Source organism: Vespula pensylvanica, chromosome 5 (genome assembly GCF_014466175.1).
Source record: "Vespula pensylvanica isolate Volc-1 chromosome 5, ASM1446617v1, whole genome shotgun sequence".
NCBI classification, from domain to species: Eukaryota; Metazoa; Arthropoda; class Insecta; order Hymenoptera; family Vespidae; genus Vespula; species Vespula pensylvanica.
The window spans coordinates 2,474,968-2,487,588 of NC_057689.1; the positions used below are offsets into that span (position 1 = coordinate 2,474,968).

At 30.2% G+C, this 12,621-nt stretch overlaps 1 protein-coding gene across 12 annotated transcripts in view; it reads right to left on the reverse strand.

Annotated features, from left to right (window-relative positions):
- Positions 1 to 826: 826 nt before the first annotated feature.
- Positions 827 to 12,621, reverse strand: part of LOC122629319 (5-hydroxytryptamine receptor 1-like) — a 119,534-nt gene continuing 107,739 nt past the window's right edge. For 11 of the 12 annotated variants that reach the window (XM_043812641.1, XM_043812639.1, XM_043812638.1 and 8 more), the window contains 2 exons: positions 4,450 to 4,497; positions 827 to 1,647 (listed from right to left, as the gene is read on the reverse strand). In XM_043812641.1, coding sequence (XP_043668576.1) covers positions 1,006 to 1,647; positions 4,450 to 4,497 — 690 coding nt within the window. In that variant the 3' untranslated portion in view covers positions 827 to 1,005. The remainder of the gene's footprint in view (positions 1,648 to 4,449; positions 4,498 to 12,621) is intronic. The other variant, XM_043812646.1, reaches the window with a different exon arrangement.

Here is a 12,621-nt window from a genome sequence, read left to right on the forward strand (position 1 = left end):
AGAGAAAGATAGAGATATAGGATACCATACTAGATACTCTCTTTCTCTCTCTTTCTCTCTCTCTATACTGTTCTCTCTTTACACCACTTTCCACTAAACTTCTTTATTTTCTTACCGACCTTCTACTATCTGGCGTCGACGGAAAGAAGACCGTTGCTCTCGTAAACTCTCGATGATTTTTGTCGAAGAGGAAACTTCTTCTTCTTCTTTTTCTTCTTTTTCTTCTTCTTCTTTTCTTCCTCCTCCTTCTTCTCCTCCTCCTTCTTTTTTCTACCTCTTTTCTTTCTGTTTTCTTCTTTCTTTTTTTGCTCCTTTTTCTGTTTCGTTTTTTCTTTCTTTCTCTCTTTCGTTTCTCTCCGCGATAATTTTTTATCGTAAGAGTAAATACTCGAGAGATCACGGAGAATAATTAATCCTTTGAAGGATCAACTCGTGTTTCACGGCATCATTTGAAATATTCAATTTGATATCTGCGATTTTTTCTTTTTCTTTTCTTTTCTTTTCTCTTTTTTCTTCTTAAACGATGTGACGAGAAAGGAAGAATTTCAACGTATACATATATATATATATATATACATACATACATACATACATACATGTATATATATATATATATATGTATATGAATATAACTTATGCACAAAACAACAACAATAACAACAATTTCGTATTACCAATAGAAAAAAAAAAAAAAAGAGAGAAAAAGTAAAAAAGAAAGAAAAAGAGCAAGAGAGAGAAAGACAGAAAATACAAGATAATAAAAAAGAAAAAGAAAGGAAGAAAGAAAAAAAAGAAATGCAGAGGAAAAATCTCGTACATGAAAAAAAAAAAGAAAAAGAAAATCCGCTAATAAATGCTCAAATAGGGTTAGAAATCGATCGACGCATCGCAGATAAATATTAAAAGTTGAAATGACTCGAGTCTAGATGCAGAGATAGATATCTCATAAGAAGCTCAGAGCATTACGAATAATTAGTCTGATAAAGGTAAAATTATTCACTTGGATCACAGAAAGCTCTCATTAGGTGTGTTGGCCACAACGTCGATCGCTTCGACCCCTTGATCGTCCAATCTATCTCCGGTTTCGGTTTCGCCGGCTTTGATCTCATAGTTGTTCACTGGATCGCCATATTGACTTTGATAGAACTCTTCTCGCATCATGTGATTTAAGCTGCTGCATCGGAAACAGAGTATCTCGCGGAATGGCTTCCGAAAGTCCCTGTTAAGCGTTACGTAAATAATCGGATTTAAAAGGCTATTGCAATAACCCAACCAAAGGAATAGACTCGACAAAAACGTTGGAATCGCTTGTGGATCAGGAAGAAACGGTCTGACCAATGCAAGAACGAAAAATGGCAACCAACAAACGATGAATGCGCTCATTATGATGCCCAACGTCGTACTGGCTTTTCTTTCTTTCGCTAAATGGAACCTTAATTTCTTTTGATGCGGCGAATTGGTTACGCTACAGGTGCTGTTCAAATGATTCCTTATCAAAGTTGGCTTGGACGTCGACGTTATCGATGGTGTCATGGTAGTCGTCGACGAGGATAGAATTGGCTTCTCTAATTTCTGCAACATCGGACATTGAGACTCGTTGCTTTTTCGTGGACCACCGGCGAAACATCTCACTGCATGGCCGCTACACTGTAACATTCCAAGAGGGTGCAAACTTTTTTTATTGCATTTCTTTTTTATTTTCTTTTTTTGTCTATATAATACCTGATATTTATTATTCTCTGTCGCTAATGATTACTTTTTTCTTTTTCTTTTTTTTTTTTTTTTTTTAAATCGTTTACGTGTACGCGTGTATATGTATATATGTATTTACGTGTAACGTGTAAGCGTGCTCTCTCTCTCTCTCTCTCTCTCTCTCTCTCTCTCTCTCTCTCTCTCTCTCTATGTTTCTAATTACACGCGTATGAGGAAAAGATATTTGAAAGAAAATTTCAATCCATTTTATTCAAGGGTGTCTTTTTTTTTTTTTTTGTAAACACATACGAAACACTATTAACCCGAAAATAATAAAAGATTCTAATCTTTATTCCGATCGAGAAAGACGACGAGAAGACGAGAAGATAGTGAAAAAGAAAAGAAAAAGAAAAAAAAAGGAAAGAAAGAAAAAACGAATAATGAAATAAAACAGTCCTTAATGAAACGAATCCTTCGTCGTTGAGGTTTTATTAAGATATTAAGAACGTTTCATCAACAAAGACCGAGTTCATATTACCGGTTTACGTCGGAGAATGACGAACAGCAACACCACGTTCTGGATTCAGAATTACGCTACTCCCTTTGTGTTTCTACGTACATAATATACCTCGACGTATCGCGAAATCACGAGGGAGAAACTGATGTTATACCAACGTTGTTGCGATGATACATTATCGAGTTTTGCCCCCTGTCCACATCTAACATAACAAACCATTCCATGTGTTTCGATGCGTCATATATTTTACTACTATTTCACTGTCTCTCTCTCTCTCTCTCTCTCTCTCTCTCTCTCTCTCGTTCTGCCTTTCTCTCTCTATTTATCTCGAATACAAACAAACAAGAAACTAATTTTTGTTATTGAAATGTTTGAAATTCATTATCGTTGACCTCTCGGTGATATGAAAATGTCAAATTTGTAACATCGATTGATCTTCGATCTAATGGAAAGTATCGCAGACGGTATTAAAACGATTCAATGTTAACGATTGTGTATGTATATACACCTATATATTTGTTAATTTTTATAAGTGATGTTCAAACGGATTCATTGAAATTCATATAATCGAATGTTACAAGATGTTAGCTAAAATAGCTGAATAGCTAAATAAAGATGGTTAGATTATCGAAAAAAAAAAGAAAAAAAAAAAAAGAACAAAAACAGAAAAAGAAAAGAAACGAAAATAAAAAAAGAAATTAAATAAATGTAAGAAAAAAGATATCCTGCGTATGTTAAATCAAAAAAAAAAAAAAAATAATTAAATAATAAAGAATAATATCGAGATAAAAGGAAGTATCTGATTATATAAGTTATCCTTAAAAAATAAGGCAAAAATAAGGATACTATCGTACGTTTTCAATAACGTTTGTTATCTCCAACATAAAAATAAACGTCAAATGTGATAACCAGTTCAGATAACAAGAGAAGGAACTAGTATTCTCGTCCAATTCATAGGAGAGCGACAGAAATAGAATTACGACGATTCTACGGACTTCATCATGCTGTCTCTCTCTCTCTCTCTCTCTCTCTCTCTCTCTCTTTCGTTCTGCGTGTCTTCTTTTTCTCATTTTATTTTTCCACCCTTCAATCCCCTCCCCAATTCGAGGAGATACGCGTCCTATTCTAAAGCACAATTATTTTTCCTTTCTTTTCCCCTATTTACTTTGGGATCCTCTCAAATACTAGTCGTAACTTTTAATAAGAAGATTCTAATAAATTCACATCTATTGAAATATGTCAGTAATTATTTACAATTTTTATCTAATATTTATACGTATAAATAAAATTTTAATTAAAAATCAATATTATTGATATCCTTAATTAATAAAATATTTAAATCATTTTTACGTGTATATATAGTATATATATATATATATATATATATATATATATACTATATTATTTAAAATCATAATGTACAAATCTTATATATAAAAAAAAATCAAATAAAAAGTTTATAATTATCTATCTTAGAAAATATATCATCTTTAAATACATACATACATATATATATATATATATATATATATATATATATATATATTATTTTGAATCATAATTTATAAGAAAATAAAATAGATTTTTCTTCGAAGAAATTGAACGTAGTGAATCAATTTTAATTGGAATAATAATACATATTATAAATTTTTTACTTGAATATATATCACGAATATTTTTATTCAACAATATCAATTTTTGAACGTTACTTCGAATCAACGAGCTATGACGAATAACTCTTTAAAATTCCATTTTCCAAGAACGAATTTTAGATTAGAAGGATTTAAAAGCTCTTTCCTTGCCCATTCAATATTTATTTTTCTTCATTTTCCTCTCTTTTGACGTACACACATATATACATACATACATACACACACACACTGCGCGCACATATTCTGACGTATTACATATTACAGAGGAGATGAGACGATTTATAAAAAACGATGACTACTATTGTACGTAAATACATACATACGTACGTACATACACACATATATACATACACACACACACACATATCGGAAAGCTATGAAGTAATAGGATCGAGGTGTTGAAAGACGAAAAAGAAAATGAAATAGACAAGAATCGAGATATAAATGAACGTCACATATAAATATACATATATCTACATATACATATATACATATATACATATATACATATATACATATATATGATATAATATATTCCACGAGTATTGTGTATAACGTTCTCTATAGACTTACGATTGAATATCTTACCGGTGTTATATTTTCCGGCCTGCTTTCGCCATGAGCTTTCGACCGTATCTACAACAAACGTTTTACGAATAATTTTGTGAGAGATTTCTGTGCACGTGAAGATAAGATTTCGCAACTACGAATGCTCAATGAGAGTGGATGTTGTTATATAAATATATGTATATACGATACACACACATACACACATATTCACAAATACGCACATACATACATACATACATACATACATACATACATACATACATACATCTATAATATAAATATAGATGTATAATGTATTTGTACAGATACACTGTACATACATATATGTATTTATATTACGTATGTACGTACGTATGTATTATACGGATATGTATGTGTCTTGCATGTGATGTCCTAGAGCAAGGATTGAGAGTGTACAGGAGGAGGGGGTGGTCTCTCTACACCACCCACAAGATAAACCTACAAGCATGCTCTGCTACGTTCGAGGATGATTGATGTATAAGCTACTAATTTTGCGAGGGCAATCCCCAAGGCTCGGGGGTAAATTAAATTCGCTACGCGTCATGAAATCGGAATAAATCCATATACTTTAGAACGAACATCTACGAACTACGTATAATACTACGAAGAAACTGTTATTATTATTATTATTATTACTATTATTATTACTATTACTATTATTATAATCATCATGACAATGAGGAGGACGACAAGGACGACAATGACGACGTTGAAGACGAGGACGACGTTGACCTTCTCAAGGATAATTTCTTAAGATTTTATTTCAGCTTTGTTATTGCACTTAATGGTAATCTACCCCACCCTCTCTCTCTCTCTCTCTCTCTCTCTCTCTCTCTCTTTTATTTTATGGTTTAATATTTCGGTCAATAATTAACACTAGAATAGCTTTCCATTAGATATTAATTAGATGTTGTCTCTTTCTTCTTCTCTCTCTCTCTCTCTCTCTCTCTCTCTCTCTCTTATTTTATGGTTTAATATTTCCATCGATAATTAACACTAGAATTGTTTTCTATATATTGATAAATAGTTATCTGTCTTCCTCTCTTTCTTTCTCTCTTATTATATGGTTTAATATTTCGATCGATAATTAATACTAACATTGTTTTCTATATAATGATAAATAGTTAGGTGTCTCCCTCCTTCCTCCCCCCCCTCTCTCTCTCGGTCTCTTTCTCAAGTTATCTTTCTTTTTCTAGTTCGACGTATAACATCGATGTTATGCTCCATTGATACGAGGATGCTTTTAAAGCGACGCAAGGAATTGGACGGGCTAGAATAATGGCGTTGTCACTTAACACGACGCTGATATACATCGATGCTTCGTCGCCGTACGACTACTGGTGATACATATGCCAAGATATATGAGAGAAAGAGAGAGAGAGTGAGTGAGTGAGTGAGTAAGTGAGTGAGTGAGTAAGTGAGTAAATCAATGAATGAATAAATGAATGAGAGACAGAGACAGAGAGAGAGAGAGAGAGAAAGAGAGAGAGAAGCTTTCTGGCTAGTGTTGTTGTTGTTGTGTCCCTTTCTACTTGCCTGTCTAATGTTAAATCTCTTCCGTCTTCATTTATGCTACTTCGAGAAAATTACACGGCATTTTTTTTGAAATGACGATCATAAATGTACCATCTCGTTGTTAACTATATTATATAAATGAGGATCGCATCGAACGGACATTTTTCTTCTTCTTTTCTCTTTCTTTTTGTTTTCCTATAATATCTCTAAATATTTCGTCATACGTGTGAATACGTTTTTTAATGCGTTTTAATACGTTTAATAATGTATGATATGATATATATGTATATATAAATATGTAGTACTTTTAATATCAAATACTTGGAATATAATATAATATGATATAATATAATATAAAATGAAATAATTGTAATATAAAATAATAAATATGTGTAATAATAAATATGTATACGTGTGTGTGTGTTGTGTGTACTGTAATTACGTAGTTAACAACGTTAGAAATATTTGAAGGTCGATAGATGTGTATGTATGTATTTATATCTAAAAAAAAAATATGTATCGTGATTAATAATAAGGAAACGAAATCGAGCGAAACGAACAAAGAGATAAAAATATAAAACAAATATGGCGACGCTTCTCTTCTTATCTTGACTCTTCAAAAACGACGATCTAAATTTTGTAACTTGATGTCGAAATCAACACCACGATGTATTAGCGATTAATAATTACGGTTAATAATATGTTCTGTATTGATTAATTAGATATTTCCGAAAATTCGTACTTCTGTAATAATTATGACGAACATATTCATGTATATACATATGTATATGTATATATACGTCGCTAATAGATTTCTAATATGATTGATTGATTATTGATCGATCGATTAATTAATTGATCCATATAGCAATTGTTTTAGAAATTATTTTAAAATATTACTTGGTTTAACGATTCTTATCGAATTAATATAACATTATATTAAAGATTCGCGTAATATAATACCTATATTTCGTAGAGATGTAAGATTTAAAATAACTCGTTCTACGTCTAATTCATTTGTTTAACGATTCCTATCGAATGAAAATAAAATGATATTAAAGATTTTCGTGATATAATACCTTTATTTCGTTGGGATGTAAGATCTGAGACTGCTAGTTCTACGTCTAATTAGAACGACGATCGGTAACGGACTGACTTAGTAAACAAATGTCGTCAATGGTTTCTCCTCTATCGATGATCGTTAATGTTTGTTAACTTTGATCTTCAAAGGACAACGTTTACTAAAGTTTGTTTTCATCGATGTATACACGTAAACACACACGCACACATACACATATAGATATGTATTTATATATATTCATGATAAATACGTTTACGTATATGCGTAATTGTTTTTTTTTTGTATATCTTTAATATATATTCTACGACGTGAAGATAATTTTATCATTTAATTTTATCGATAGAAGAAAATTAATTATTATTTTCATATCGAAAATATTTAAATATTTTTAAAAAGTTTAGTTATATAAATTATGTTACTCGTAGTAGTATTGTACCATAAGTATAGTGTATTGTATAGTATATAAAAAGATAAAGTACTAATATATATAACACATATACATACATACATACATACATACATACATACATACATACATACATACATACATACATACATACATATATATATATATAGTATAATCTTATAGAAAGTATGAAATATATATCATATACAATTATATCACATATATCACATTATAAAAATTGCAAACTATATTAATACATAAACAAAGAGGAAAATCTTTCTAATGTCGTAACACTCATATTATATAATTTATCTTTATATAATAGATTTAAAAAAAAAAAAAAGGAAAAAGAAAAAAGAACTAGAAAGAAAGATAAAAAAGAATACAAAAGACAAACAAGAAATTATATATCGAAGAGAGTCAATACTCTACGTTGATAATACTGTACGAGTATTAGCAAAATCCGATAAATACACTAGAAAATCTAAAAGTCACAAGATTAATGATCACAAAATGAATTATTGTATTATTTGGTTTGGTACTTTAACGCGTTCGTGTGGTCGATGTTAACGAGTACGTACACCACTTTCACATCGTGGCCCACGGCGTTTAATCCTAATTCGGGGATTATCAAGTGCGTAATTAACAGGTGCCCGGTTTATGGCTACGTCCCATACGTTCGATCTCGCCCACGTCCTCGATCGATCACTAGGACGTTGATAAATGTATTTAGTCGTACAAACAAGAAGCGTTCTAGCTACTCGTCGTTCAACATCCTCGATAACTCGAAATCGAATTTAACGAGAAAATCAAGGGATATATTTAGGATCGACGAAAGGTACACGACGGTAAATCGTAAAGTTCTTAAACGATATCAAAAATTTATTACCATTGTCTTTTTTGAAACTCTTTTCTGTTTTCTTATTAATTTTTGCGAATTTTTTCTGTTTCTTTTTTTCTTTTTCGTTTTAATCGTCGTTTTCGTTTCGTTTAGAAACTTTCGATCTGTGTGAATACACTACAGAGATGGACCGAAAAGTTTTTAGATCTTCTGAAAAATCTATTGTTAATTTCTTTTTTTTTTTTTTTTATAGGTTAATCGTTCATTTACTTTATCTTGCGGATTATAAAACTACAATCCTGGGAACTTTCTTTCCAGGCTAATTTTCTTTTTCTTCTTTTTTTTTTCCGATTGTTAAACTACGAGTTTAGGAATTTTTTATCCATCTTGCGAATTATATAGGTGGCTCGAAAATCGAACGATATTATATCTTTCGAGGCTATTCTTTTTCAGATTAATTATATTTCTATTTTCTTTTCTTTTTCTTTTCTTTTTTTTTTTCAGATCGTAAAACTACGAGGGAAATTTTGATCCAAGCTATATAACTATCACTACGAGGTAGTCGAAAATTTTCGAGGCGATATAAAAAAAATCTATAGCTGATATCTCTTTCGAGACTTTTTTTCAGCTAATTTTTTATTTTCATTTCTTTTTTCAGATTGTAAAACTACGAGCCCAGAAACTTTTTCATTCGAACCCTTTTACCAATTTTCGTTCGTTCTCTTTTTCGAATGAAAAAGGAGGAAGAAGAAAAAAAAAAAAAGGAAAATAGAAAAAAAGGGAAAAGAGGAAACAAAGAGAGGAGATATTTCGACGAGAAATATATATATATATATATATATATATATATATAAAAGATAATTCGACGTAGTACATTTTGAGAATTTGCGTTTCGTTTCAAAGTAAAAATATGCTTTTAAGTCATTCCTTATCCGCTCGCGAAAGGAAATGTTAGAAAAATGCTGACGTGTGTTTTCTCTCTCTTACTCTTTCGAAAATGAATCGACTATGTAAATTGTCTGCAAAGATTTTCCTTCTCTCTCTTTCTCTCTCTCTCTCTCTCTCTCTCTCTCTCTCTCTCTCTTCCTCTCTATCTGTTCGTTCTAAGATAGAAGAATAAAAATAAGAATGAAAATGAGAAGAAAATGAAGGATAAAGAGAAGAAGAAGAAGAAGAAGAAGAAGAAGAAGAAGAAGAAGAAGAAAAAGAAGACGAAGGAGAACCATTAAAACTCAATGAATAAAATATTCCTTGGTAGTTACTCAAAGCACATCGACTAGGAAAAGATGTCTTTTGAAATAATACATTTCTCGCCATACGATGCTTAATTTAGTTACGTTATATTGGATAATAATAATTAATATCGTGTAAATCAAAGGAATGATAAAAAGTAAAAGATAGAAAGACAAAGACAAAGAGAAAGAGAGAAAAGTAATTTACATTGATAAAAAGATGTATTTCGTCTTCGAAGAGACGATCAAACAAAATTCTCATTAAAATTAATCGAACGATTCGAAAAAAAAAAAAAAAAATTTCTTTCAAAAGCAATTCTCATTTTATTAACAATAAGACACATTAAAATTCTTCTTATCAAGAAATATTTACTTTTGTCATACATACATATGTATGTATGTATGTATGTATGTGTATATATATATATATATATATATATGTCGGACAATGATATCGTTTCTAATGCCTTTCCATTACTTTTCTCACAGACGTCTTCTCTTTTTCCATTGTCAGTAAGCATATCAAACACGCGTTTCTAAAAGGATTTTCATGGTGAATCCAACATGTCCCTGCCGTAAAATACTTTGAAACCATTCGAAACGATGACGAAACCTTTCCCGTTCCATTCCCATTTTTCCGATGATATGATAGTACTTGACAAATAGCGTTTTTCCTCGCAACGCGACGATTCACGTTTCTAAAGCACTCCACTTCGAACGAAAGACGATCATCGAATCCCCGGGAAGAGAAAAGCTAAAATAGTGAAAGGGATGACGAATGTGTGACGTCAATGACGTTTATCAACTTTTATGATAGAAAAATTCTATAAAATTTTTCTATATATATATATATATATATAATTTTTTTTAGATATATATATATATTTTTATTGTTATTTATTTTTTATAATGTCATAAATTGTATTTCAAAAAACAATTAATATATATATATATATATATATATATATATGTAAATAGAGCATGTCACACGTGTTTCGCTTTTTTTAATTAGATTTACGATTGATTTGCATTTTATTTATTTATTTATTTTTCTTCTCTCTTTCCTTTTTTTTTTTTTTTGGTCAACATATAAAATTTGGTTTCATGCATTTTTTTGTTTTCGTTTCTTCCTTTTGTTTTTCCCCTTGTTTTTCTTTTTCCCGTCTGATTAATATATTTTTGATAAGAAATATTTCTACAGCATAAATTCAAAGAATTTTTCTTTCTTTTCTTTTCTTTTATTTTTTTTTTTTTGTTTTTTTTCGGAATTGTGACGACGCGAACGTTTTTCCTTACATAAAATTTATTTCCATGCATTTTTATTGTTCCAGTTGAATACGTAAATTCTATATTCTACTGCAGCTCAAATTTATGCATAAATTCAAATTTTTATAAATCGTAACATGCGGTATCTTTCTTTACCAGCACAAATAAATATATTTTTCAATATATATATGTATGTATATATATATATATACATATATATATATATCGAAGACATTCCTTTTTTTCGATGAAAATATTTTTGAATTCAAATTACACTTATAATATTTGCGTTTCCTCTTTCAAGAAGTATATCGTTTTTCACGATGTTTCATTTAAAATGCGTCATATCGCATAATTGAATGATAACGATGAAACTGTTAAAAAGTAACAAAAAAAAAAAAAACAGAGAGAGAGAGAGAGAGAGAGAGAATAAAAAAGTAAAAAGAAAAAAAAAAATAAATTAATTCTCTGTTAATTAACTTTTGCGAAGCAACGGGATGTGAAATTTTAACAACGCCGTGTGCGAGCCGATGCTAGCTAATGTTTCGTGTCTTGCCCTTAGTGATATTTGTCGTACTTTAATTACATTCTTCTTAGAGAGGGTGTTGTACGACTTCAAAGGACGAGAAAATTCTCAATTCTCGGCTATTATTTCGCGCGCTGCTTGTCCTATCTTATTTAACCAAAAATGAGGAAAAGGAAAGAGAAGAATGGGAACGAGAAAAATGAAACAAAAAAAAAAAAATAAATAAATAAAAAAAAAATACAAATGAGAAACAAAAAGAAAGAATAAAATTCGAAATTAAATAAATAAATAAATAAATGAATGAATGAAAATAAATTATATACATATATATTTTTGGAAATCTTTTTCTTCCCTTCATTTCTTTTAAATGAAACGTTTTATCGTTTTTTCTTCAAAAGAGGATAAAACTTTCTTTCGATTTTTCGCGAGGGAACCAACAGAAATACACCTCTTCAAAAAATAATAAATGACAGATACACACACACACGCACACACACACACAGAGAGAGAGAAAGAGAGAAGATAGGGATGTGTAAAGATATAACCGATACGATGACACAGACAGGAGAGAAATTTCGATGACAAAGCAGCTGACGTCTTTCCATCTCTGTTTCCTTTATCACTTTCCCTGTCCTCCTTTCACTTTATCACAAAATCCAACTCATCTCTCTTTTCCTTCCTACACTTCTCTCCTATCACGTTATTCCTTACTACGTACCCTATTGTTCGTATCTACCCATTCTACTACGATAATTAGTGCCACGTTCCTAAATCGTCTCTTGTATTTCCTACTTCACGGAAAGGGGATAATACCGCTTAACGTTTGTAATCGCGAGGAGATTTCCTTCTCTCTTCCTCTTCCTATCTTTCTCTTCTCCTCTCTTTCCGTATCTCTTATTCATTCTCTCTCTCTCTCTCTCTTATTCTCTATTCCTCTCTTTCTATGTCTCTTACTCTCTCTCTTTCTCTCTCTTAGATAAATTAGTTCGTCTTAACACGCAGTAATGCGAATCGTTTATCGGTCTTATTCTTTTTTTTGTATATTCTTACTTTCTCTCTCTCTCTCTCTCTCTACTAAAGATAAAAGTATATATAATAAAATAACATAATAAATATAATAAATAATATAACAAAACTATATATAATAAATATACTTCGAACGATATACTTCAAATGTATATTGTATATATAACAAAAGTATCTAGATATATTATATATGTTCAAACTAAATATAAAAGTTAATGAAATAAAATAAAATAATATAGATGAAATGATAATAAAAAAAAAAAAAAAAAAAAAAAA